The sequence below is a fragment of the Moschus berezovskii genome, chromosome 2, assembly GCF_049115385.1.
Source record: "Moschus berezovskii isolate FMDL1 chromosome 2, NW_MosBer_1.0, whole genome shotgun sequence".
Taxonomy (NCBI): Eukaryota; Metazoa; Chordata; class Mammalia; order Artiodactyla; family Moschidae; genus Moschus; species Moschus berezovskii.
Genome location: NC_142461.1, coordinates 14,894,416 through 14,919,163, shown reverse-complemented (window position 1 = coordinate 14,919,163; position 24,748 = coordinate 14,894,416). Strand labels below are relative to the sequence as shown.

Genomic DNA, 24,748 nt, shown 5'->3' with positions numbered 1-24,748 from the left:
GCTGGGAGTGGATCAGCTCGAGCCTCCCTGCAGGGATCCGGCAGTGGGGGCTGATGGCTTGAGCCATCTTTGGGCAGGTACCCTGACTCAACTGCTCTGTGGTCAACAGCATCCCTCTCCCCCTTCATCAGACCCACTTGTGACCCATCCCCTGTCCTTTTGAGGGGATGTCTCAGTCACATTAACAGGTAACTGCAGGACAGCAGCCCCCACTCCCCATACCTGGTGAACCCCCAGAGCCGGCTCCCTTCCTCCTCTACCCCCCCTCCCTCAATGGAACCTCGCCCCCATCTCTGGTGCTCTCCACCCCCTGAATGTCTCTGCACTTTATCTCCACCTCTGCCCTCTGCCCTCTGCCCTTGCCTAGTTCAGGCCACCTTCACTGTTGTCTGGACCAGTCTGACCAACTGTTCCCAGGTTTATCTTGCCTCCAACTCTGTCCTTTTTTATCTGTGTCCTGAGCCTGTTGTTCTGTGTCTTGTAGGTCCCTGTGGCACATCCAGGGTGGTCTCCAAGGAAGCCTGAGTTCTGGAGAGATCTAGGCTGAAGATAGGGATTTCATAATGGTCAGCATACAGATTCTCCTATAGATACAAGTAGAGAAGGACAGAGAAGAGAGACAAAGACAGATGGACACACACATACGGGGGTCTTCACTCCAACACAGTTTTCATTCCAGATGCCTAGATCCTAACAACATTCCAAAGGCACCTCGACTTAACCAGTCCAAAGCCCCACTGCTCCTCCTCTAGACCTCCTGCGTACGACTTGGCACCTCCTTCCCCCCATTTCCCAAGCCAGACCCCCAGGCACCATCCTTGGCCCTCCCTCCTGACTCCCATCATCCTGTCTTTTGTTAAGACTGTCACTTCTGCCCCCCAAACCCCTCCTATACCTCTCCTCCTCTGTCTTCCTCCACTTTCAACAGCATCTGACCTGGCAGATCACACATTCCTTCTAGAAGCCATTTCCTCCCTCAGTCTTCAGGATACCCTCCTCCTGGTTCTCTTCCTTTCTCTGCCCGTGAGCTGAATCCACCTGCTGGCTCCCCGTCCAGAGTCTCAATGCTGGAGAGGCCCTGGCGGTGTCTTCTTGAGCCGCTTCTCTCAGTGGATCCCGTCCAGTCCTGTGGCTTCAAGTTTGGGAGGCCTCCAAAGCTCTCCTCTGGAGTCCAGGCTCATAGATCCTTGAACTGCCAGCCTGATGTCTCCACGGGGACGCTAATGGGCATCTCAAACTGAAGCTCCAAGACCCTGCTCGTAGTCCCCAGCCCCGAGGACAGAGGCGCGTCTAACCCGGGCAGTGCGGGTGTTGGCTCACTCTCCCCGTCTCTTTAGTGGAGGCTCCTGCCATCTCTTCCCATCATGGGTTGTTTCAACGTCCCTTCTTGCACAGCAGAGAAGAAAGACAATTGCACATGAATACATGAAGGAGAGCAGGCTAGGGCTTGGGGGCGTGCTATGGGAAATCAGTGAGGATCTCAAGTGTAAGGCACAGACTTTGCTCTGAGGGCAGTAGGGAGCCACAGAAAGGTCTGAAGCCAAGGGGGATGTGTGTGATTCTGCATTTCTTTCGTTCATGCCGTCACTCATTTACTCCATCTGTCAACAGACTTTTCATTGAGCACCCCCTGTTGGAAAGTAATTCTCAGGCAGAGGAGAATGAATGAAGGGGCTGGCCTTCTGCAGAGAGACAAGTGAGAAGGCTGAGGAAATGGCCCAGGTCCAGGTGAGAAGGGCCAATCGTGGACATGGAGACGGGGGAGGATGAGCTGATGGCAGTGGCCTGGTTATGCAGCACAGGTTCCTGGTTTGGGCAGCTGAGTAGTGGGAACTCTCAACCCAAGGGTGTGGAGTGTGTGGTGGGAGAGCCATCTCTTCCTCCTGGGGACTCTGGAAAGTCCTTGGGAGTGGTTTAAGAGAAAGCAGAGGAACTTCCCTGGCGATCCAGTGGGTAATAAGACCCCATGCTTCCACTGCAGGAGGCACGGGTTCGATCCCTGGTCGGGAAACTAAGATCCCACATGCCACATAGCAAGAAAAAGAGAGAGAGAAAGAGAAGAGTAGAAATTCAGCAAGTAGAGAAGTGGAAAGAGGCATTCTAGGTGGAGGGAACAGATTGTTCAAAGGCCCTGAGGTAGGAGAAGACCAGCCCTGAGGACCTAAAAAGCCAAGAGAGTTGAAGATCAATAGGCCAAGAAGAAAGAGGAGGGAAGTGAGGCTGGGAGTCCCATCTCTGAGGCACAACCTGGAGCATTGCAGGCTGGTCCCCAGAGATGCCAGACCTCCCTGTGCAGACAGATGGGAGGGAAGGAGAATGTGAGGAGGAGCTGGGAGGAGACAGATGATGCGCACATCAAGGGGTGTCCAGAGGATGTCTTTTCTGGGAAAAATCACTAAAAGAAGGTCCCCGGGGGATACTTCTGGAGTGTGAGAGAAAAGGAAGAGAATCCTCAGGGTTCTGGGGGTAGGCGGATTCCTTTACCATTTAAGGAACTGATTGAGCCCAGTAAATTTCCCTCTGAATGCTTCAGCATCCTTAGAACAGTCCCTCCACCACCTGCCCAGGAAGAAAATTGATGGAAGGGATACAAGGTTATCCCAGGGTGATCCTAGACACCCACCTCCTCTCTCTAGGGTAGGAAGGGAAGAGAATGGCCCTGGCCCAGGATTTCACGTAATCACACTTAGGAACATTGTCAACTTTTCCCACATGCTGGGCACCTCAGGTGCTTAGTTCTTAGGGCTTTATGTCATGATAGTAGGTCGTTCATCTCACAATAACCCTGAGAAGTGGGTATAATCATCATTCCTATTTTACAGATATGGAGACTGAGGCTCAGAGCAGGTCTAAAGTCACATAGGTGCGACATGATGGAGCCAGTTCTTTACCACTACCATTGCCTCGACACAATAGTACCTACTGAACCCTTCAGTTCAGTTCAGTTGCTCAGTTGTGTCCGATTCTTTGAGACCCCATGGACTGCAGTACACCAGGCTTCCCTGTCCATCACCAACTCCCAGAGCTTACTCAAATTCATGCCCATCAAGTCAGTGATGCCATCCAACTATCTCATCCTCTGTCGTCCTCGTCTCCTCCTGCCTTCAACCTTTCCCAGCATTAGGGTCTTTTCCAATGAGTCAGTTCTTCACATCAGGTGGCCAAAGTATTGGAGTTTCAGCTTCAGCATCAGTCCTTCCGATGTATATTCAGGACTGATTTCCTTTAGGCTGGACTGGTTGGATCTCCTTGCAGTCCAAGGGACTCTCAAGAGTCTTCTCCAACACCACATTGTTGACTTTGAAGGTTCATCTAGTTACAGACTGAACCCTTGCCACAACCCGAAGTGGTGCCGGATGTCCTTGCTGTATGGAGTGGGCATTTTGAGGCTCAGTAAGGGGAAGGGACTTGTCCAGAGTCACAAAGCTGGAAGGTGGTTGGAGCTTGGATCCAAATCATTTGGGGGAGGAGGCTGAATGGGAGAGGCAAGATCTGAGCAGTGTGGAGAGGAAGGGGTGGGACTTGGCACTGGACTAGGAGAGAGTTTCAGTTTCCCTTTTAAAGGGACTTCCCCTAAATGGGGGATTTTGGCTGGAAATTTGTTAGCAATCCACATTCCACTGGTTTGGCCACCTCTTCCCCCCAAAGGCATGGAGGATCTGAAAAGAAACTGAAAGTTGGGAAAAGGGGAGGGGCAGGGCAAGGGAGAGGCCGAGGGCAGCCCAGAACTGGGTTGAATTTCTAGTGACCTCATTGAGCCTGGGGGAGATAGGCAGGTGAGCTGGGATTACACACCTCTTAGCTATTGGAGAAACTGAGCCCCAGAGAGACAGCTCTATTGATAGTGGCTGGATCCTGTCCAGTTTACACCACCACTGCCAACACACACACACACACACACACACACACACACACACACACACACACACACCAGGGGAAGAGGGAGCGAAAGGGAGAAACAAAAGGGCTGACTGGCCTAAAATCCTGAAAGGGAACTTTCCAGATCTCTTGTCTCTGAGATGTGGTGACTGGTTGGATGGTGGGTCCCAGGGAAGGGTCCCTGAGGTGCCCAGTATCCAGACTCAGGTTCCAGGCCCAGGACTGGCCTGCTAACAACCCAGCCAGAACCCAGCATACCCAGGGTACTGGGGAATCCAGTTCCAGGGATCCCGGTCCTGCTGCTGCCATGATCTCCCTGCTGACATCCCTAATGGCTCCTCCCAAACCAGAAGCAGCGAGACGCTTTGTGGCGGCCGCTCATCAGAGCTCCTGGAAACTACTTTCTCTTAGACCTGACCTCCTCTTCTCCTTAATGAACACTCCACCTGGCTGGGCTTCAGAGTCTGCCTCTACAGAGGGGAACACTGGGTCACACAGTAACGTGGTATAGCAGGCATGTATTGGTAGCAGCTATGATTATTACCATTGGTCATTCCTACTTTTTCAAAACTCTCCCAAGTGGTCAAGGATCCCCATGATTCTGTGCTCTAGGGTTTCTCCTCCCCCTCCCATTGACTCCCTCCCTGGGGCCCTCTCCTGCTGCTGGCCTGGCTAATGGCAGAGCTCCCACTGCCCCAGGACTTCCTGGGTGACCTCATGCACTGCTTGGCTCCAGTCACCCTCTTACTAGCAGCAACCAGAGATTCAGATTTCCTGGGGTCAGTTCTGACTTAAAACCTTCTGTCTGTTATCCCTTTAAGGTCACTAGCCAGACCCTGGCCTTTGGGGCTTGGCCTGTGGCTCAGGAAACATGATCACATGCCTATGTGCTGAAGCGTACAGGCTACCTCCTGGATGGCCCCCCAAATTTTCTCTGGGCACCTCAGACTCAACAAGGTTAAATTCCACAACCCCCTGCCAGCTTTATTTTTCCTCTGATTCCCTATCTCAGTCATGGGATCATGGACCCCAAACAGAAAACTCAGAAATCTTCACTCTCAGGTCTCTACCCCATCCCTGTACCAGCCAGTCCCCAGACCCTAGAACCCTGTCTCTTTAACTTTGCTCTAGAACAGGCTTCGGCCTTCTTCCCCACTCCACACAGACCATTTGCTGTTCCCTTGTGCTACTGGAAGCTTTTCCTCCATCCCTTGGCCCTCCCACAGGGCCCTCCTCCCTGCAACCCACAGGTCTCTCATCTGACCTGCTCTGGTTCTTTCTTCTCCTCTTAAGGCATTGCCAGCCTCCCCAGTGGGAAACCCCTGCGGGCAGGGGCCCGCTGTGACTCACAGCTGACACTCTGCCACGTAGGAGCAGAAGGAGGAACTCCAATCTCTATGCACATGAATCAGAGGCCAAGCTGTCACTGTACAGATGAGTAAACTGAGGCTCGAGAGGAGAGAGGACTGGCTTACAGTTAAAGCGGAAGGCAGAGCTGGGGCTAGAACTATAAAGTCTCAGGTTCCAGGTGATCCTCCCTGGAAGGAGATGGGGAACCTGGGGCTGGGACATGGGCTGCTCCAAGTCACCATTCCGGAGGTCTCCACTGGGACCTAGCCATCCTCTGGCCTTGGCATATGCTGGTCCCTCCCCCTGGAAGGCCTGTCCTCCATTCCTGATAAGATCCTGCCCACTCACGGCTCACCTAGCCTCTAATCTGATCTCCACCACAGGACCCTCCTCAGAGGCCTCCCATGCCCCCACAGCCTTCTTTATGAGGTGGTGTTCTCTTTTGCCCTTCCCCCCGCTTCAGGGCTCTCCTGGGGTCCCATTCCCTTCCGTCCATGGGGACTAGGAGCATGTCAGGCCAGGACCAGGGTCTGAGCCTTTATGGGAGAACTGAGACAGATGGGAGATGTGGGGAAAGTCTAGTCTCAGCTTCCCTTCCCCTGTCCATCTCAGAGTCCCCACTCCTGCCCCTGCCACTGTGTGCTGGCAAAAGCTCACATCTCAAAGGTCCTGATCACCACGATCTGACCCACGGAGGCACACACAACCACTCACACAAACACAAAGTAGCCACCCTCTCATGCACATACATTCATAGTCACACACCCAGTCACAGCCAGTCACCAACCCACCCTCAAGGACAGACAGGCACACACCCCCAGAAAGTCTCAGAAGGTCATCAAGAGTCACCAAGCCTCTCTCTCTCACCCTTAATACACACTGCCAAACAAAGATGCGGACTCACACAACTACAAAAGTACACACCTGGTCACATACACACACATATACACAGAGTCACAAAGTCTCTCTCACACACAGACAGATACAGAGCAATACACAGTCACACACAGAGAGAAACAGACACACACAGTTGCACACAGGCCCCTGGAGATGCAGAACAATGGGCGCATTGTCTGGACTGGCAGCAGCTGGGGAGAAAGGAGCTGCAGTGTGGATGGAGGGGGCTGTGGGGGCTGCCGTACCACCCCCACTCACCCTTGCAGCATCCCAAGCCTCTTCCCCCTTCCAGAATTCAGCTGGGACCTGAATTTGCTGAGGGATTCAACTCTCAGGTGCCCCCTCCTCAGCCTCCTTCCATGTCTGGTGGGGGATGCAGGGCTTCCTTGTGGACCAGCCTCCTTCTGGGACTCTGGGGACTTGGGATCCTTTAGCCCCTGATGGCTCCCCTCTCCTCCTGGGATCATCCTGACGATGTGCCGCTCATCCCCACCACAGCAGAGCCTGGAAACTGGGGGCCTTGGGATCTTAACCTCTGACTCCAACCCCTCCAGGACTCACACAGCCCTCATCTGAGCCCTGCCAGCTGGAGCTGGCAGCGCCTGGCAGCATTGTGGGTTCCCTATTGTGGTCAAGACAGAAATGCAGGTCACGATGTCCATCCCTTACTGGCAGGGGTGGAGAAGTCTCTGTCCTGTCAGTGGGTTGCCGTAGGGCATGGTGCGCCTTCCCGTCCCAAAAGCTGGCTCTTCTTGCCTCCCACTCTGACCAGGCAGCCCCAGATCTCAAGAGAGACTGCTTCCGGGACTTGGAGCCCACAGCCCCTTTTTACAGGTCTCTCCAAACTCTATCTTACCCTCAGTTACTGGTATCTTCTGTGTACCCTTGGACATATCATTTTCCCTTTCTGAATCCATGTCCACTCTGAAAAACAGGGCGTTAATGAAGCCAAGAGTATTCTGTAGTCTCTGAGTAGGGGTGGGGGTGGAGGCTACAGGAGTGATCGCTGCAGGTAGAAGTCATCTCAGTCCTGTCGTCAGATCTGTGGGAGTTCCTGATTTCTCAGGCCCTGGGGTGTCTCCACACCTCACAGCCTCAGGCCTCCCAGGAGACCTTACTCGTAGGAGGGAGGGAACAAGGGAGGGCCGTGCTGAGCTGTCCAGGACACATAGCCTTGCTTTTGCAACACTTGGCTTCCGCCAGCCCCCATCTCCTTCCTCCTAGGGGCTGAGGGCAGCAGCCCTCAGCACACATCCGGGGCCAGCCAGGGCTCTGGGGTTCCCCCTCGCCTGGACTAGTGGCAGGAGGCTCCAGCTGCAGTTTCCAGCCACCTCCACCCGGCCTGTCTCCAGGCTCCCCTACTCAGGCAGGGCTGAAGGCTGGACTGGGCAGCTTGGGGGCTGGCCTCAAGGGACCATCCAAGGCCCCTCCTCCTGAGGAACTGGCGTGTTTTAAGGGTTGTTAAGCCCCTGCCTGGGCTTCCTCTGCTGTCCTGGGGGGAACCCTGATGTAGGGGAGAGGATGTGACTGGGGAGTGCTGAAGTCAGACAGGTTATGTCCAGGTCTCTGGCAACCCACTCCAGTACTCTTGCCTTGAAAATTCCATGGACAGAGGAGCCTTGTAGGCTACAGTCCATGGGGTCGCAAAGAGTCAGACACAGCTGGGCGACTTCACTTCACTTCACTTCACTTCACTTCTGAGCCTCAGACTCCTCAGCTTCCTAATGGGGATGGAGATACCCGCTAAGATACCCCAGGTGGGCCTTTGCCATGGGTCTGAGAGAAGATGGACCGAAGGTGAGTTTGTCTGTGGGGGCTTAGTGTGACTGGCTACCGGGGGACTGACAGGAGGGACGAGGGACGGCCTCACCAGACTCACCAGACCAACCCTGCGGCCGGGCAGACCTCCCAGGCTGGTGGGGCAGGCAGCACGTGGGCGGGACCTCGGACCCATCTCCAGGCCTGAGGGGGCACAGAACCCAGCTAGGGCCCTGAGGCTGCCATGACCACATTCTCTGGAGCCCGCCAGCTGACGAGTCTGGGCATGTGAGTCTTTCGACCAGTTCTAGGGGGAGACTGACAGAGCTTGCCAATGCGGGACCAAGACGGTGGGGGCCACTCCAGGAGCTAGGGCGTCCACCCTGAGAGGTGGGCGGTGAGAGGAGGGGATGACTGTTCCCTTCTCTTTCCCCTAGGAGCCCCCTCTCTGCCCAGCTCGCGTAGGGGCCCGCCTCCCTTCTTCCCGCCCTGGACCCCACCTGCCCCCGGGAGCCGAGTGGGTTGGGGGACCAGACCGCCAGCGTCGCCCACCGTTCAAGTGGGGCCCGCGGCCTGGGTCCGCCTCCGCCCCTTGATTGGGCGCTCATTTAAATGTCCGGCCCCGCCCTGAGCTCCGGGCGCATATATATAGGAGGCTCGGCGGGCGGCAGGCGGCATTCTGGCGCGGAGCGGAGCGGAGTGGAGTGGCGGTGGGCGCAGCTTGCGGGTCGGGCGAGGAGCGGGGGTGCAGCTTGGTTTCCCCCCGACACCCCTCCCCCTCAGACGCGAGCCCCACCCCTCCGCCGGCCAGGCCCACCCGACCGAACTATCCCCTGCGGCGCGAGCCCGGGGCGGCTCCGGGCGCCCCCCCAGCAGAACCCCCCACCATGGGCAGCCAGAGCTCCAAGGCTCCCCGGGGCGACGTGACCGCCGAGGAGGCAGCAGGCGCTTCCCCCGCCAAGGTCAACGGACAGGTGGGTGCGCTCGGCACGGCCCGACCTGGCCCCCTCCTCTCGTACCTCGCCCCCTCTAGGGCCCCGGCCCGGGGCCGCGCGCTTTGTCCGGCCCGGGACACGCGGCGCCCCCTCCCCCGCCCGGTCCCTTTGTTCTCGGCGCCGCAGCCCCCGCGGGCGAAGCGAGGGGAGGGGCGGGGAGGGGGCGCCGGCCGGGCCCCGCCGCCTTCTTTGTTCGCGGCCCCGGCCCCCGGCGCTGCCCCCCGGCCGCCCCGAGTGCCGCGCGGGGAACAAAGGCGCTGCTGGGCCGCGCCAAGGGGGCGCCCGGGGGCCGCGGGGCGGGTGCCCGGAGGCGAGGGCACTCCCCCCGCAGACCCGACCTCAATATCCCGAGGCCTTTTTTAAGGGAGGAGCCGCGATGTGAGGAGAGCCTGCGGTGGGTGGGGGCCTTTTACACAAAGCCGGCGGCTGGGAAAATAGGCCGTCCAGGTGCAGGGAACAGCGCCCCGGGGCGGCTTCCCGCCCAATATCGGCTGCACGGCTCCCCAGCCCGTCCGGGATCCGCGGCCTCGGGCAGTCCTGCGCGGAATAGAGAGCGCGCCCCGGGAGAGGTGGGTGGGGGGCCCCGAGACCCCAGCGCCTCCTGCCGGCCGCGGCCTCTGTATCCCTGTGCGGGGCAGGCGGGAGAGGTTTGACTGGATGCCGCTGGGGTGAGGCTACAACCAGTCTCTGGGGGTGCGGTGGAATGACTCGGGACCCCGATGTCTGGGTGGGCTGGGGGAGGGGAGTTAGAGCCCCGACCCTCATTGCGGTCTTCTCTGCCCTGCAGGAGAACGGCCACGTGAAAAGCAATGGAGACTTATCCCCCAAAGGTGAAGGGGAGTCGCCCCCTGTGAACGGAACAGAGGAGGCAGCGGGGGCCACTGGTGATGCCATCGAGCCAGCACCCCCTAGCCAGGGCGCTGAGGCTAAGGGGGAGGTCCCCCCCAAGGAGACCCCCAAGAAGAAGAAGAAATTCTCTTTCAAGAAGCCTTTCAAATTGAGTGGCCTGTCCTTCAAGAGAAATCGGAAGGAGGGTGGGGGTGATTCGTCTGCCTCCTCACCCACAGAGGAAGAGCAGGAGCAGGGGGAGATCAGTGCCTGCGGCGAGGAGGGCACTGCCCAGGAAGGGAAAGCTGCTGCCACCCCCGAGAGCCAGGAGCCCCAGGCCAAAGGGGCAGAGGCCAGCGCTGCCGCCAAGGGAGGAGACACAGAAGAGGCAGGGCCCCAGGCCGCAGAGCCATCCACTCCCTCGGGGCCAGAGAGTGACCCTGCACCAGCCAGCGAGCAGAATGAGTAGCTGGGTGGGGGCAGGTGGGTGATCTCGAAGCTGCAAAAACTGTGCTGTCCTTGTGAGGTCACTGCCTGGACCTAGTGCCCCGGCTGCCTTCCTGTGCCCAGAAAGGAAGGGGCTGTTGCCCCCTAGCCACGTTCCCTCTCCTTCTCTCCCTCCTGTGGATTCTCCCGTCATCCATCTGGTCTTCCTCTTGAGGCCAGTTGAAGATGGTCCCTTGCAGTTTTCCCAAGTTAGGTTAGTGATGTGAAATGCTCCTGCCCTTGGCCCTACCTCCTTCCCTATCCCGACCTGTGCCGAAGGCAATTGCTGGTTTTCTTCCCCAATTCTTTTCCAAGTAGGTTTTGTTTACTCCCCAAATCCCTGAGCCAGATGTGGGGGTGCCTACACTCCCAAACCCTGAGTGTCCAGCCATCCCCTGTTGAGTTTTTAGTCTCTTGTGCTGTGCCTAGTGGCACCTGGGCTGGGGAGAACACTGCCCCTGTCTAGGTTTTTATAAATGTCTTACTCAAGTTCAAACCTCCAGCTTGTGAATCAACCCGTGTCTCCTTTTTTGACTTGGTAAGCAAGTATTAAGCTTTGGGGTGGGCGGGGAGGTCTGTAATGTGAAACAACTTCTTGTTGTCTTTTTTCCCCCTCCCATTGTTGTAAATAACTTTTAATGGCCAAACCCCAGATTTGTACTTTTTTTTTTTTTCTAACTGCTAAAACCATTCTCTACCACCTGGTTTTACTGTAACATTTGGAAAAGGAATAAATGTTGTCCCTTTAGTGGTGCTTTTTCATGAGTGGTCTTCTGGGGGTGAAGGTGAGAAGACTGCCCAACCTCAAGCTTTGATGGGGGGATTAAGACAGGTAAGTCTGGGGTTTCGTTGAGGGGTTGCCCAGGTTCTCATGGACACCAGAAGGGCAGACGTGAACCCAGAGGATACTACAGAGTAGAGATGAGCTCAAGAGAGTAGAAATGTACCATTTTATTACAAAGATTCTCACAAAAATGAATATAGTATCTCAAAATGGAAACTAGACTACCAATCTTCACCTGCAGAATTGGGGGAAGACAGAGAGAGGGCAGGCGTGAGAACAGAACCAATCTAAAAATGGCTGATGTTACCTTAAGAGCCTAAAAACAACAGGGAGTCCCTGAAGACCCAGCCACCCTTTCTCAAATGCTCAGTAAGGGTACCTTTTCAAAGCTATGAAGCAGGCACTTCAAGATTTTGTCCTATGGCTGCTGAAGCGGATCCCTTTTACCCAGTACCCATTAGGGTTCAAGAGTTTGGGAGGGATGGGTTGCAAGGCAGCTACTAGAAAAGTAATGTGTGCCCTGACTTCAGGGCCCTGGTTCCTGTCTAGTCCCTGGGGATATTTATATTTAATATATTTTTATATAAATACACAGAGAAATAGAAAATATAAAATCTGAAGGGTTGTGGGATAAAGGTGGGGATTTGGCAAGAAGCCAGAACTGGAGAGGTCTCTTCAGGCCAACTTGACCTCTTCCTTGACCCTGTGGAGAGAGCAGACTGGCATGAGATAACCCACCCTAGAGGCCTCAGAAAAAGAAAGGGTACAACGACTTCCTCAGGCCCCTGGCTGCCCAGGTGACTGCTGAAGGCTGGGGTTTCCTAGCTCTGCCTAGAACTGCAGAAACCAACAGACTGGTCCCTGAAAGAGGTCTTTGTAAGCTGGACCAGCTGTCCTTGTGCTTTCTTGGTGGGACAAAAGGGCTGGTGCTCCAATGCCAGGGAGAAGACAGTTCTTTGCTCACCCTTTGGCTTCTTGCTTCTCTTCCTTGGTTTTCTCCTCTTCTGTGACTTCTAGAACATAAGAATGCAGAGATGGTCAAGGGCAGCCCCTCGGAAAGACCCATGGGATCTCCTCAAACCCCTTCCCAACATCACAGCTCAGTGGACATACAAAAGAGAAAAGTACATCCCAAGCCCTCCCAGCTAGACCTGTAGAGAACAAACAGGTCGGACCGGTTTCCCAGCCTGCTAGAGCCTAAACCCAGTGGGTGGAGGCAGCCCCCTGGGAAACTGGGGTGAAGCACTGGGAAAAGGCTTGGGTGGTATGTGAGAGCCCCACCTGACCAAGGGGAGCCCAGGCATGTCCCTGGCTCTGGAACCTGGCAGGGCTCAATCAGCCAGTGAGGATGACGAATTGAGTTTCATTCTTCTGTGGGCCACTTCTGGGAACCACAGAAAGGCCCACGTAACTGAGGGGGTACCCCAAGGAGCTGACAATGCCAAGTCAGCTCCCCACCCCATCCCCAGTACCCTACATAAAGTCATCTCCCAGGGCCTGGGGCTCAAGACCCAAGTCCTGGCCCAACCCCAACTCACCTTTCTTCTCTTCTGGATCTTTCTCTTTTTCATCTTCTGTTTTGACTCGCTTGGCTTTCTTGAAGTTGGAGGAGTTCTTGCGCCCACCTTCTCCCTCCTCATCAGAGTCAGAGAACTCTTCCTCACAGGCAATTCGTTTGTCCGAGGAACAGACTGGGAGGTAATAGGACAATCCACTGAGAGAGTAGATTCTCTCAGCAAAGAATGCTTATCTGCACGTTCCCGCAAAAGACACCGAGGGAAGGGGACCTGGACCCTCTAAATTATCCCTACAGGTACGAACACTTGGGGTTCTCAACAGCTGGGCAGCTTGGAGAGAACGTGGAGCCAGGAATGGTGGAGGGAAGTCAGAAGAGCCTACAGAGTAGGAAGGTAGAGACCCCCGAGGTTTGAGTCTTACTTGAGATGCGCTTGTCAGGGTCTTCTTCATCCTCATCGCCACTCTCCTCTGGAATGGCGTCCTCAGGGATGGCCTGCATTTGGACCCCAGGTGCGTGGGGCAGCATTCTCAGGTTCTCAAACAGTCGCTGTCTATGGCCAGTGGTAGAGAGGTTGGCTGGGCTCTGGTCAGGGACCAATCGGAGCTTGAAATGTTCAATTAGGGGTGTGTGGGGCGGGGGTATACTCACTTGATCTTTTCCAGGTACTCATTAGTGTTCTGGTTAGTCATATTGGAAGGACTGATATGAAGTTTGAAATCTGGTCCAAAGTATTCGAAGTAGTCGTTGTATGGAAGCTCTAATTGGGGTGGGGGGCGGGTGAGAGAGTTAAGAGATCTGGCCACCATGGAACCCTGAGAAAAGCATTTGCAGGTTTATCTGGGCCTCTCAGCCCAACTATCAAACAGAAGCATGCCTTCAAGATGGGGTGAGACTTAGGTACCTATAGGATTTCAACTGTTTAAAAGCCAAAGCCATTCTCCAGGGTCCATACCAGTGGTGTCTGGGTGTGTTTATGTGAGTGCCTGTGTCTAAGGAGAAGGCTGAAGCCCCTAGTTTAGAAAAATCTAGACAATATTCATTGAGAGTACTCTCTCCCTCACTACCCAAATTACCCTATAGAGTATGAATTCCAAAGCTATAACTACTGATAATTCTGTCCAGACCAGAAGTCAAGGGAGAATGGACAGGGGCAGCTAAAGGACTCAGGAAAAAACAGATGGCTATGGTCTGAAAAATCACAAGAGGCTAGCAACAGAATCAGAGTCTGAAAAGGAGATGCTGCAGAGCCAGAGGGAAGGGGGTGTGAGCTCAAGGATACAGGAGTTCCAGCATTGCCCGGCCCAGTCTGGCCCTGGAGCCATTACCGTTCGGGATCTCCGTGTCCAGGGCCACAGCTGTTTCATATGTCCAGCACCGGGCGACATTACGAATGGTGTAGCCACCTCCTCCCAGCATCAGCATGGGCAGGTTGAAGCTCTTCACAAATTCCACACACTTGGCATGCCCTTTGGTGGGAGAAGGGGTGCCAAGTTACAGGAGCACCCAGCAGGACCTTGCCTGCCCATCCCTCTGCTACCTGGACTCACCTTTGATGGTCAAGTTGAAGCAACCTAACCGATCCCCAGACAGGGAGTCAGAGCCACACTGCAAGACAACTGCACTGGGCTGGAACATCTCCATTACTTTCGACATGACCTGAAAGGACACAACCTGGTCACCACCAGCCTCAAGAAAAGCTTTTGGGGTTCAGGCTGAAAAGTGTGGGTGCAGCACTTTCTTGTGTTCCTTATTAGCCACTCCTACCTTTTCACTTTCTCCCAGGCTGAGGAGTAGAGAAAAGGGAGCACCAATCTGGTCTTCCCATTTCCCTACTTTGTTCAGTTTTCCAGGAGCCTTCTAGCACTAGTAACGCTGAGCCTAAAACAGCGTTCTTATCAATTCCCCACATCCTTCCCTGCTCTCCAGGTCCAGGGCCACTGGCTCCAAGAAGCTCTTCTGACCCTTCGCTGCCATCTGCTCTATGCATTTGGTCCAACAGACTTTGAGCCTCACACTACAAAGAGCTGCCTCACTTTTGTGTATCTCATTCTCACAATTCCAACTCAGGCTTCTCTGTCACCCTTACTACAGGGTATGCATTAATAGTAGGCACCTGGTGTTTGCTAAACTACCTGACCTAACTAGGTTACTACTCTAGTCATGGCTGGTTCCTTGTTGCTCACAGGTGAAGATTTAACTCCTCAGCACGGCCTTCCAAGCTCCCTTTGAAATACTAACCCAGCAGCTATTTCCTACCACATCCTTCAGTGCCCCTCCCCGCGTCACACAGGCCTACACGCTACACATCGGCAGCCCTGTGTCTGCTGGTGCTCTTCCCTCTGCCAGCCCTCCCCTCCAGCCCCCGCCTTCTTCACATGGGTCCTGCTCAAATGTCACCACCTCTGTGAAATCACCTCTGACTACCCTTTCCCCAGGTCAGGCAGCAGTTTTTCTCTCTCGTTCTCTGTTCATCCCTCAAAAACAGCACTAACCACATGCTACTGCGGATGTGCCTGCCTCCCACACCATGGACTACACCATGGACTGTGAGGTCTTCAAGGACACAGATCATGCCTTAGCCATTCCTGTGTATCAACAGTGTTGGATAAAAGATTCAGATATATACTTGGAGATATTTTGTCCTCTCAACTGGCCATCTCATTTCCAGCCAGCCTCTCGGTGGGGAGAGATCCCTGAGGTGTTTTTGCTACCCCTCCCTTAGACCAATCCCATTTACAGCTCAGTGGTGGAAATGCCACTTACCGGCTTGAAAATGGCCTCATAGGACTCGTCGTCAATCCCATCTCGGAGAGGGTAGTTAACAGCATAATACTTGCCTTTGCCAGCTCCAATATCCTAATCCAGAAGGACATTAAAGTAAAACTGAAAGATGAAGCTAGGAGGAAGCTCAAGGGTAGGGGCTGGAAGGCTAAGGAAGGAAGCAGTGGGTCTACGAGAGAAGCTGGGCCCATGAGGAGGGCCAGGGACAGAGCAAGCCAGCGCCACTCCCCCTCACTGGCGGGACAGCTCCAGCTCACGTCTCTGGACAAACCACTGAGTCTGAACTTGGGCTGAGAATCATTCACGGGGCCAGAGGCTGAATATCCCACCCTCACAGCATGAGGTCTCTTCCTCTGGACTGGGTTAAAGGTGGCTGGGGGCTGGACCACAGAATTAACACCCACCCCACAGCAACCCTTTTCCAGAACACTTTACTGCTCACTCCTCTACTCCCCCACCCTCAACTCAAGGGAGGTGTGGAAGGAAAGCAGAAAGGGAAGAAGAATTCTTCAAAATTGTAAATGCTCAGTTATTCTAACGCTTGCCATAGCAAACTGACTTAATGCCACTTTTTCACCCAAGGGCCACTGGCATGGCAAAGTGGATGGTTTCACTGTATCCATGCTAACACAAGCAGAAGAGTTTAATGAATTAGCTTCCAGGGATTCTTATCCTGAGGTCCACAAATGGGCTTCAGTAGGAGGAGGTGTCTATTAACTATTCAATATCAAATGTAAAATTTCATGTACATTTCTGGGGAAAGAGCAGCTTTCACTCAGATGGTCAAAGGGTAAGGTAACCTAAAAATACTAAGAACCTTAAGAACCTTTAAGTTGGTTCACAAAGGTCCCAATTCCTAGCCCGTGGGAGAGTATCTGATGTTTCTAGCCTAAAATTCAAGCTGTCTAGGACATCTGTAATGCAACTCAGCTGTGGCCAAGAGGGAAGTGCAATGAGTCAGGAGACGCCCATCCCTCACAACCCTGTATGCTCCATCATTCCCTTCCTCCAGAACAAGAGAGGGAAAGAGACCGTGGCAGGTGTGTGGTCTCCAAATGGCAGAAGAGGCAGGAAGTGGTTTTTGGTGACATGAGATAGGAGAGTTAGAGCTGGCAGTTGAGGGTGAGCTGGTTGGCCCCTGAAGGGAGTTCTCACCCGTAGGTCCCCAGTTCCTGGGAAGTACTCTCCATATTTATGAAAGGACACAGTCATGACTCGGTCTGTGGTATAGAAGGCCTCTTCCACGCCATCGCCGTGGTGAATATCAATGTCAATATACAGCACCCTCTGGTGATACCTAGGATCAGAAGGGGGTCAGGGGGTTCTGGGGGCTCTTTGGGAGTGGGACGCGCCAAGGGCGCCAGGTCCCAGCTTACCGGGCTGGCTGCCTCCCTCAGGTATCTCTAAGCACCAGAGACGTGGAAACTGGCTGAAGGAAGGTGGAAGAGCGGCAGGGTGTCTCCAGAGGCCTGACCAAGCCGACCAAGTCCGATCTTCCTACTCTATAGCCAGGGTCAACTCCAGCCACACAGGGACATTCTGGAGGCAGGATCTGAGCAGCACCTGCCCCTGATCTTGCCGTGGGCTCAGATCAAATCAAGGCCTCGTCAAGGAGAGGATGGCCAGAGACACTCACCGAACACATCCTAGCCAGCACACCGCTAGGAAAATCAAACTAGGGAGGCAAGCCCGGGGGAGAGGGAAGTGGGAACCTGGCCTAAGGTGCTCCTCCAAGAGACAAGGCCAGGCAGGCATACTTTAGCAGTTCCAGGATGGCCAAGACGATATCATTGACGTAACAGAAGCCAGATGCCTCGGACTTCTTTGCATGGTGTAGGCCCCCAGCCCAATTCACAGCGATGTCCGTCTGCTGCTTATTAAGTTTCACGGCACTTGCTGGGCACCGGAAGAAAGAACACAAGCCTGTCACAAAGTCCCTCTCTCCCCTTTCCCCAAAAAACTATGGGAACCCAGTGAGATAGGACCTGCCTATTTAACAACTGAACCGTACAATTCACCAGCTAGCCCTCTCCCTACTCCAGTGGGAATAAACACAATACTGGCTACTCTAAAAAAACTGTTTTCCAAACTGAAAGTGGTAAAACTCACTAGTAGGCCTTAAAATTGGTTTAGTGGGCTATGGTTAGTACATATATATATTTTAAAATGAGATACACTATAGAATAAAAATATCAGAGTAACAGTAAAGGTAACCACTCTTTTGTGAAACCAGCTGCAGAGCAAGAGAGGATGTGTGTGTGCGAGTGCATCCATAACCTGGATTTTCAGTGTAAATGTATTTCTTACTGTGGTTCATGGTCAAAATATTTTGAAGATACCAAATGCAGTAGACAGAGGCTTAAAGTACAAATAGGTCCAAGAAGAAGTGAGAGAAAAATGCACACCATGTGTGCAAGTGCCTTTGTTGCAGTATGACTTTAACAGCAATAAAAACACGAGGAACTCCCCTGGCAGCCCAGTGATTAGGACTCCATGCTTCCACTGCCAAGGGCTCAAGTTCAGTCCCTGGCCAGGGAACTAAGATAGATCCTTCAAGGTGCATGGTGTAGAAAAAACAAGAAAACACCAACACAGAGCAACTTGAATGGACTAACTATATCAACTGCAGTTGGTCCACAACATAGAATAATCATGCAGCCACTAGATATCATGCTAAACATTATCACAGATAAATTTCAAAGATTTACTAAGTAGGGACTTCCCTGGCAGTCCAGTGGTTAGATTCAGCATTTGCACTGCCACGGGCCCAGGTTCAATCCCTAGTCCAGGAATTAAGATCCTCCAAGCCACATGGCATGACCAAAAAAAAAAAATAGATTTACTAAGTAAAAAATGTAGCAGGGAGGCACAAAACTATACATACACATTTTTGTAAAATATAGACGAATATATGTTTTGTCTAGATACAGGCACAAAGAAAAAAGCATGGATGTACAAATACCAAAATGGTAATGATGGTTATCCATGGACAGTGTGATTGTAGTCAGTTTTTTTCCTCTGTATACTTCTTTGTTTTCTGAGATTATATTGGGAGGTGGTAGGGAGAGGGGAGGAGAAAAAACAATGATCATAGAAAAATAAATATTTGTTAAGAAATGGTAGGGTGATCCCAGAGATAACGTAGACATTACTAATGGAAGTGGGAGATATGTGGGGAGTGTTTCTGACCTCTAAACGTAATTACCGTGCTCTTTTGTAAGACACAGATGATGACACTTCCTATTTTTACAGCAGTTTACAGTTCACAAATTACTTTTATGTTCAGCATCTCAACAACCCCATGAGGTCTGCAGGGAGTTCCTGTATATAGGATGTCTTAGTAGGAAAGGACAGGCAAGGACACATATCTATACCATGTCAGACTGAACCTGGCCTCAAACTGAAGCAGAATAACATTTTAAGGACCTAACGTAAAAACCCACAGGACCATTTTACATGGTCAGAAGTCAGCCTCACCGGGACAGTGGCCGAAAAGACAGACCTCACTGGTACAAGCTAGAATAGCCCTTAATGAAGGGTATATATTCCTTACCCACAGAGCCACCAGTAGACAGCTGACAGAACTCGAACAGGCCATCAAATACCGGACAGTCCTCACCGACGTTAACTTGAAAAAACATGAAAAGGTTAGTTTTCACAATTTCCTTTTGGTTTTGTTTACATATTTATGAGCTGATGGAAGAAACACAGCATTTGGATTCAGAAGGCTTGGGTTCTTGTCCAAGCCCTCCTGCTTACTGGCTGTGGGAGATTGGGTCCATTCATTTAACTTCCTTGAGCTTTGGCTCATTATCTTTAACAAGTAATAATGATATCCACCTCACCTAATTCTTGAGAAGATTAATAAAAACCTTACATGGGGAAGCATTCAGCGACTAAGTACTTGGAAAATGTTGTTTCATTTTTGAGGGAAAAAAATTTAGCCTCTTATTCCAGCCTGGGTTTGTTCCTGGATCTTACTCCAGCTGTTCAACAAGCAAACGAAGAACAGAGACCTACACTATCATCTACTGATACTTAACAACATGCTGGACACCACGCTAAGTGCTTTAAATACCTGGTGTCGTCTATGCTCACACAACTTGCTGAGGTAGGATTTGGTCCTGTTTTATAAGTGGGGAAACAGGCTCAAAGAGGTAACTGCCAGTAAATGGCAGAGGCAGTATTCAAGGATTGGTCTGTCCATCCTAAAAGCCCAAGAAAATATACTCTGGCCTTTTCCCCAGTAATTTCACACACACAATCCCATTGAATCTGCCTAAGAACTCCATAAAAGATGGACAGGACCAGTACCAACCGCACTGTGCAGAGGAACAAACAGATGTGAAGCTGACTGACGTGCCCAGGCCATATACCAGGCAGTGGTGAACCAGAGTCCAGGGGTCTCGGCTCCCACAGTTCAGTGCTCTTTCTACTACTACAAGTGACAACTGGAGGAAAGTTATTTCAGGTCTAAAAGGGCAAAAGTACAAACTAACACATAATGTGGAAACACATGCAAACAATAATGCAAATAAAATGAAAAAGACAGGAAGGGAAGCACATTTGAAGTCTACAGACTCAGAGCTAGAGAGCAACTTTACAGCTCCAAGTCTCCTCTCACGAAAAAGGAAACTGCTGAGATATCAATGATACCCAGAAGTTAGAGGCAGGGCTGGGGCTAAATCCATGTTCTCTTGCCTCAGCCTTCACACTGCATCCACTATTATCAATAAAAATGGAGCAAAGAGGGGGAGCCCTAGATGAGGAGGGTAGGACAGCCCAGCTTAGACGGTGGTGACCTGCTGAGACACAGCTGAAGTTCAAGATCTGCAACAGCCACAAGAGTTACCAACACTAGTACTACCCTAAACTTGTGAGGGTGCTCTGATCTGGAGCCCTGCCAAGAACAGTGCTATGAGGAAGGATGGTGTGCAAAAGCGGGCAAGCAGAAGGCGGCCCTCTCCTTCACTTCCCAGGTAAACATTGGGAGGCTGTGTCAATAAGAACTTTGGTCCCTGAGCCCAGGCTATTTATTTATCCATTGGCAATCGATTTCCCTCTCTGGCAGCTTCCTCCTTCGGTGGGTTTGGCCTGTCTGGGTTTCTAAAGCTTTGCTTATACTCCTGTTTGATGTGGAGCCCCCGTGGGAAGAAATTGGTATTTTAGAAATGAGAAAAAATATTTTCCTTCAGGCCCCACATCAATATGCGGCTCAAATGGCCAGTCCATTATTCCCAGGAGCTGTGTGATTACAGACAGAAAAGGGGTAAAATGGGAGAGCAGACCCTCACCTGGACTAATCTGTGAGACTAGGGAGGACTTTTCTATGGGTTTTCTCTCTTCCCACTAAAAATATTTTTCTCATTCTTAGCCTGGCTTTAGACTGACGGCGAGCAATAATGGGCGAGAGATATGGGAGCAGATGGAGGTTGAGAAGGCAGTAAAAAACACACCGCAGAGAGACGTATGGGATTGAACACTGCCTTCAGGATAGCGCTTACTCCTTTAGTGGCAGCGGCGGTAACAGGGTGGAGAGGGGAGGAGAAGAAAAAGGGCGTGTGACAGAGGTGTCCAGGGGGCTTCAACTGCATTGGTAATATTTTCTTAGGCTGAGTATAGGAACATGGATGTTTATTACATTATTTTTATACTTTTTGGTGTGCCTGAAATATTTTATTTGCAACATATTTTAAAATACTCCAGGGACTTCCCTGGCATCCAGCGGTTAAGACTCCATGCTTCCAATATTGGAGGATGTGGGTTCTATCCCTGGTCCGGGAACTAAAATCCCACATGCCGCACAGCGCAGCCAAAATAAATAGATAATACTCAGAGTCAGGAAACTAGAGTTCCAGTCTCCATTCTACCACTATCTTGCTGGGAAAGTCATTTCACCTCTGCAGGTTTATAAAATGGAAATGCATGCCTCCACATTTTATTAGCACAAGTTCCTTTTATCATGTTTCTACCATGAGCCTCATATTTTGACAGACTATCTGCCCCCCACCAAAATGCATTTATTTATGTTCCCATTATTAAATATTAGATCAGAAATTCTAATTTAGATTCTCAAAGTCTCAAAGTGAACACACAGAATTTAAATTACATTCTAGCCAAGAGCAAGGACATCTGACTTATCTGGTCTTATTAGAGGTATAACTTCCCAGGTTCATGGTGGTGGTTTATCTGCTAAGTCGCGTCGGACTCTTCTGACCCCACGGACTGTTGTCCTGCAGGCTCCCCTGTCCTTGGGATTTCCCTGGCAAGAATACTGCAGTGGGTAGCCATTTCCTTCTCAAGGGATCTTCCCAATCTAAGGACTGAACCTCAGGTCCCCTGTGTTGGCAGGTGGATTCTTTACCACTGAGCCACCAGGAAAGCCCAACTTCCTAGGCTGCTGCTGCTGCTGCTGCTGCTAAGTCACTTCAGTCGTGTCCGACTCTAGGTATTGGTAAATAGTGAAAAAGAGCTCAGCTCTTCTTCCCTGTTGTTATCTCTATAAACACCCCTGGTTATAAAGCATTGTACTAAGTGACATCTCTCTGACTGATGTCAGTAAGTACCTTGAAGTCCTTAGAAAGCCTCATCCTTCTTACTGCCACCTCCAATGATAGAAAATCTCAGACCTAATTTTTTAATGTACAACTTTAGAATGCTAGTTTGGGGAAAACTGGAGCACACTGGGAGCCAGAACCAAAATACTGCACACCCAAGGGCCTAATATGTTGTCAGCCTTGGAAGATTTGAAAATAACAAAAGCAGTCATAAGAGCAAAAGCTACTATTCACTTTCACTGACAGTTGGTGCTTTAAATACATTATCTTACTTATCCCCCCAAACTCCATTATAAAACAGGCACTACCGTCTTCCTTTTAAAGAGGAGAAAACAAGGCTCAAAGAGGCTAGGGGACTTCCTCAAGAACACAGAGCTAAGTGGCAGAGCTACAGGTTTCAAACTAAGACATCAGAGCTCATTCTTTTGCTGCAAAACCAAGCTGCTTCACTAATAAGAGCCCTCTCTGCTGAGAGTAGAGCCTGATCACTGGCCTAAATAAGTTTTGGAACCCCCTGGAAGGACTGATGCTAAAGCTGAAAGTCCAATACTTTGGCCACCTCATGTGACGAGTTGACTCACTGGAAAAGAGTCTGACGCTAGGAAGGATTGGGGGTGGGAGGAGACGGGGACGAGAGAGAATGAGATGGCTGGATGGCATCACCGACTCGATGGACATGAGTTTGGGTGAACTCTGGGAGTTGGTGATGGATAGGGAGGCCTGGCGTGCTGTGGTTCATGGGGTCGCGAAGAGTTGGACACGACTGAGCGACTGAACTGAACTGAACTGAAAGGCATCAAGAGCAAAGGAATGAATCTGTCTCACCTTGAGACAGACTGAAATGAAATAAGACCCTGCCAATTTAGACAGTAAATATCTTAGATGGGGCAGCTTGTCCTGGAGTTGTGGGTGGCAAAGAAGCTTAATGCTTCCAAAAAGGTCTCTAGTTCTGTAATCATTAGCAGTGCATAATTACTATTACAAATAAATTTCTGCCTTAGGAATCAGACTACCTTGTGGCCAGTAGTAACAAGAAAGTGTCACAGGTTTCCTGGTATTCCAAAATAAACTATCATAAACTACTCAAAACTTCCTCTAGACAATACCATTGTATTGTTTTATTGTGAGATCTTAGGTGCTGCATGATAATTTCTAAAATAACACAAGGGAAAAATCATGTATGATAGTTTCTTCCCAAATTTGAACATATTTTTCCCCACAACTAAAACAATCACCATAACTCCTACAAGCTGAGTGTGGCTTCTGAAATGAGACCTGTTCTGGTTTCAAGTCCCAGGGGGCAGGGACAGAATCACCTCAACTCAAAGATGACATCATCTAGAGTCTGTCCTAAGTAGCTGCTAAATTCTCAACTAACACTCACATAGCCAGAGCAGTTACAGCTGCATGGGATGCCATCCAGTCCACTTTACAAAAGAAAAATCTGAAAAGTGACTTGCCCAGTCAGTAAGTCAGAGCTGGGACCTGTATCACCTATCTCCCTCTCCCAGACCAGTGCTTTTTCCATTACAACAATCATGGTTTGGAGGGGATGGTGTTGTGAACCTAACTGGACAATGTTCAGTCTCTATTCCTTCCAATCAGGAAACAAAGCCAGTCCTGAGACAAAAGAAGCACTGTGGTACCCTTAGGAAGCAGGGGAAATCAGGTGTCACCTGAATGGGGGATACAAGTGAAGGGAGGGTGAGCCTCTACAACTAGAAGGGAGACCTAACGGGGGGGCTTGACAGTAGAGAGGGAACAGAATGCACTTACATCTCTGCATCTGCTTGCTGTACTCGGACATGTTATCTGGGCGGATGGAGCGTAAGAATTTAATGTAGTCATCACTGTGGTACTTGGTCATCTCCTCAGCATTGGCTTTGTGAGGGCGCTAGAGGACAGAGGGGAGAAAAAGCATGTTATTCTTGACCATGGCCAGTCTTCACTCAGCATTGAGCTACACAGGATAAAAAGAAATTACTGATTAGATTCAGGCCTCAAGATACAATCTAGTTAAGCAAACAAGATTATCAAAAGATATTCAGTATCTCACAACCTAGACTGCAACTCAAGCTCTATTGCTTAGGCAAGTCTACTTTTTTTCCCATTTTTTAAATCTAAAAATTGTTTTAAGTTTTTAACTGTGGTGCCAAGTCTATTGCTTGGGCCTCAATTTCCTCATTTACCAAATAGAGATAACAACACCTACTTCACAGCAAAGTTGTGAGAAGTGGATGAGATTATTAAATCTCTTTGTAAATTGTTTTACAAATTATTACTTCAATATTAAATATAACAATATACAACTATGGGCCAAGTGGCTCTAAGAGTTCAAGGGATACTAGTACTGACTAAAATAGATGGCAAATCCTTTATAAATCATCACACCAATAATTCTGATCATATCCTCCCGATAAAAACTTCCTTGAGGGACTTTCCTGGGGGTCCAGAGGCTAAGACTCTGTTCCCAAGACATGGGGCCTAGGTTCAATCCCTGGTCGGGGAACTAGATCCCACATGCTGCAACTAAGAGTTCGCAAGTCTGAACTAAAGAGCCCACCTGCCACAGTGCAGATTCAGCATGCTGTAACTGGGCCAGGGTGAGGCCAAATAAATATTTTTAAAAAACATCTTTGACATAGTAATTTCCTGGTTATCCCAAGATTCTGATTCAGCCTGTCCTCTTTTTAAAAATTCTCCCAAAGAAATTTTTAATTAAAAAGAAAAAAAAAAAAAAGACTTCCCTGGTGGTCCAATGGTTAAGATTCTGAATTTCCACTGCAGGGGGTGTGGGTTCAATCCCTGGTTGGGGAAGTTCCACATGCTGTGTTGGTGCAGCCAAAAAATTGAATGAAAATAAAAGTTCTCTTCCTCTCATCCCTTAAAGGTGGGTCTCCTTCAAAGACAACCC

The 24,748-nt window shown here is 51.0% G+C and overlaps 2 protein-coding genes across 3 annotated transcripts in view; one reads left to right on the top strand and one right to left on the bottom strand.

Moving 5' to 3' along the window:
* The first annotated feature begins 7,438 nt into the window (after positions 1-7,438).
* MARCKSL1 (MARCKS like 1) lies at positions 7,439-10,941 on the top strand. Its single transcript, XM_055397793.2, has 3 exons — positions 7,439-7,923; positions 8,668-8,858; positions 9,667-10,941. The coding sequence occupies exons 1-3, from the start codon at positions 7,851-7,853 to the stop codon at positions 10,174-10,176; spliced, it is 774 nt and encodes a 257-aa protein (XP_055253768.1). The 5' UTR covers positions 7,439-7,850; the 3' UTR covers positions 10,177-10,941.
* A 179-nt stretch (positions 10,942-11,120) lies between these two features.
* HDAC1 (histone deacetylase 1) overlaps positions 11,121-24,748 on the bottom strand; it is a 33,273-nt gene continuing 19,645 nt past the window's right edge. For both annotated transcript variants that reach the window (XM_055397791.2, XM_055397792.2), the window contains 12 exons: positions 23,611-23,728; positions 18,831-18,905; positions 17,035-17,173; positions 16,433-16,574; positions 15,260-15,352; positions 14,044-14,152; positions 13,822-13,962; positions 13,145-13,253; positions 12,916-13,046; positions 12,516-12,668; positions 11,942-11,990; positions 11,121-11,680 (listed from right to left, as the gene is read on the bottom strand). In XM_055397791.2, the coding sequence (XP_055253766.1) occupies positions 11,653-11,680; positions 11,942-11,990; positions 12,516-12,668; positions 12,916-13,046; positions 13,145-13,253; positions 13,822-13,962; positions 14,044-14,152; positions 15,260-15,352; positions 16,433-16,574; positions 17,035-17,173; positions 18,831-18,905; positions 23,611-23,728 (1,287 nt within the window). In that variant the 3' untranslated portion in view covers positions 11,121-11,652. The remainder of the gene's footprint in view (positions 11,681-11,941; positions 11,991-12,515; positions 12,669-12,915; positions 13,047-13,144; positions 13,254-13,821; positions 13,963-14,043; positions 14,153-15,259; positions 15,353-16,432; positions 16,575-17,034; positions 17,174-18,830; positions 18,906-23,610; positions 23,729-24,748) is intronic.

Bases quoted from the DNA above. Each gene is read 5' to 3' on its own strand.
- MARCKSL1 (XM_055397793.2), top strand. From the start codon at position 7,851: ATGGGGATGGAGATACCCGCTAAGATACCCCAGGTGGGCCTTTGCCAT. The intron at 7,924-8,667 runs GTGAGTTTGTCT...CCTCCCCCTCAG, and splicing joins TGAGAGAAGATGGACCGAAG to ACGCGAGCCCCACCCCTCCG. The intron at 8,859-9,666 runs GTGGGTGCGCTC...TCTGCCCTGCAG, and splicing joins CCGCCAAGGTCAACGGACAG to GAGAACGGCCACGTGAAAAG.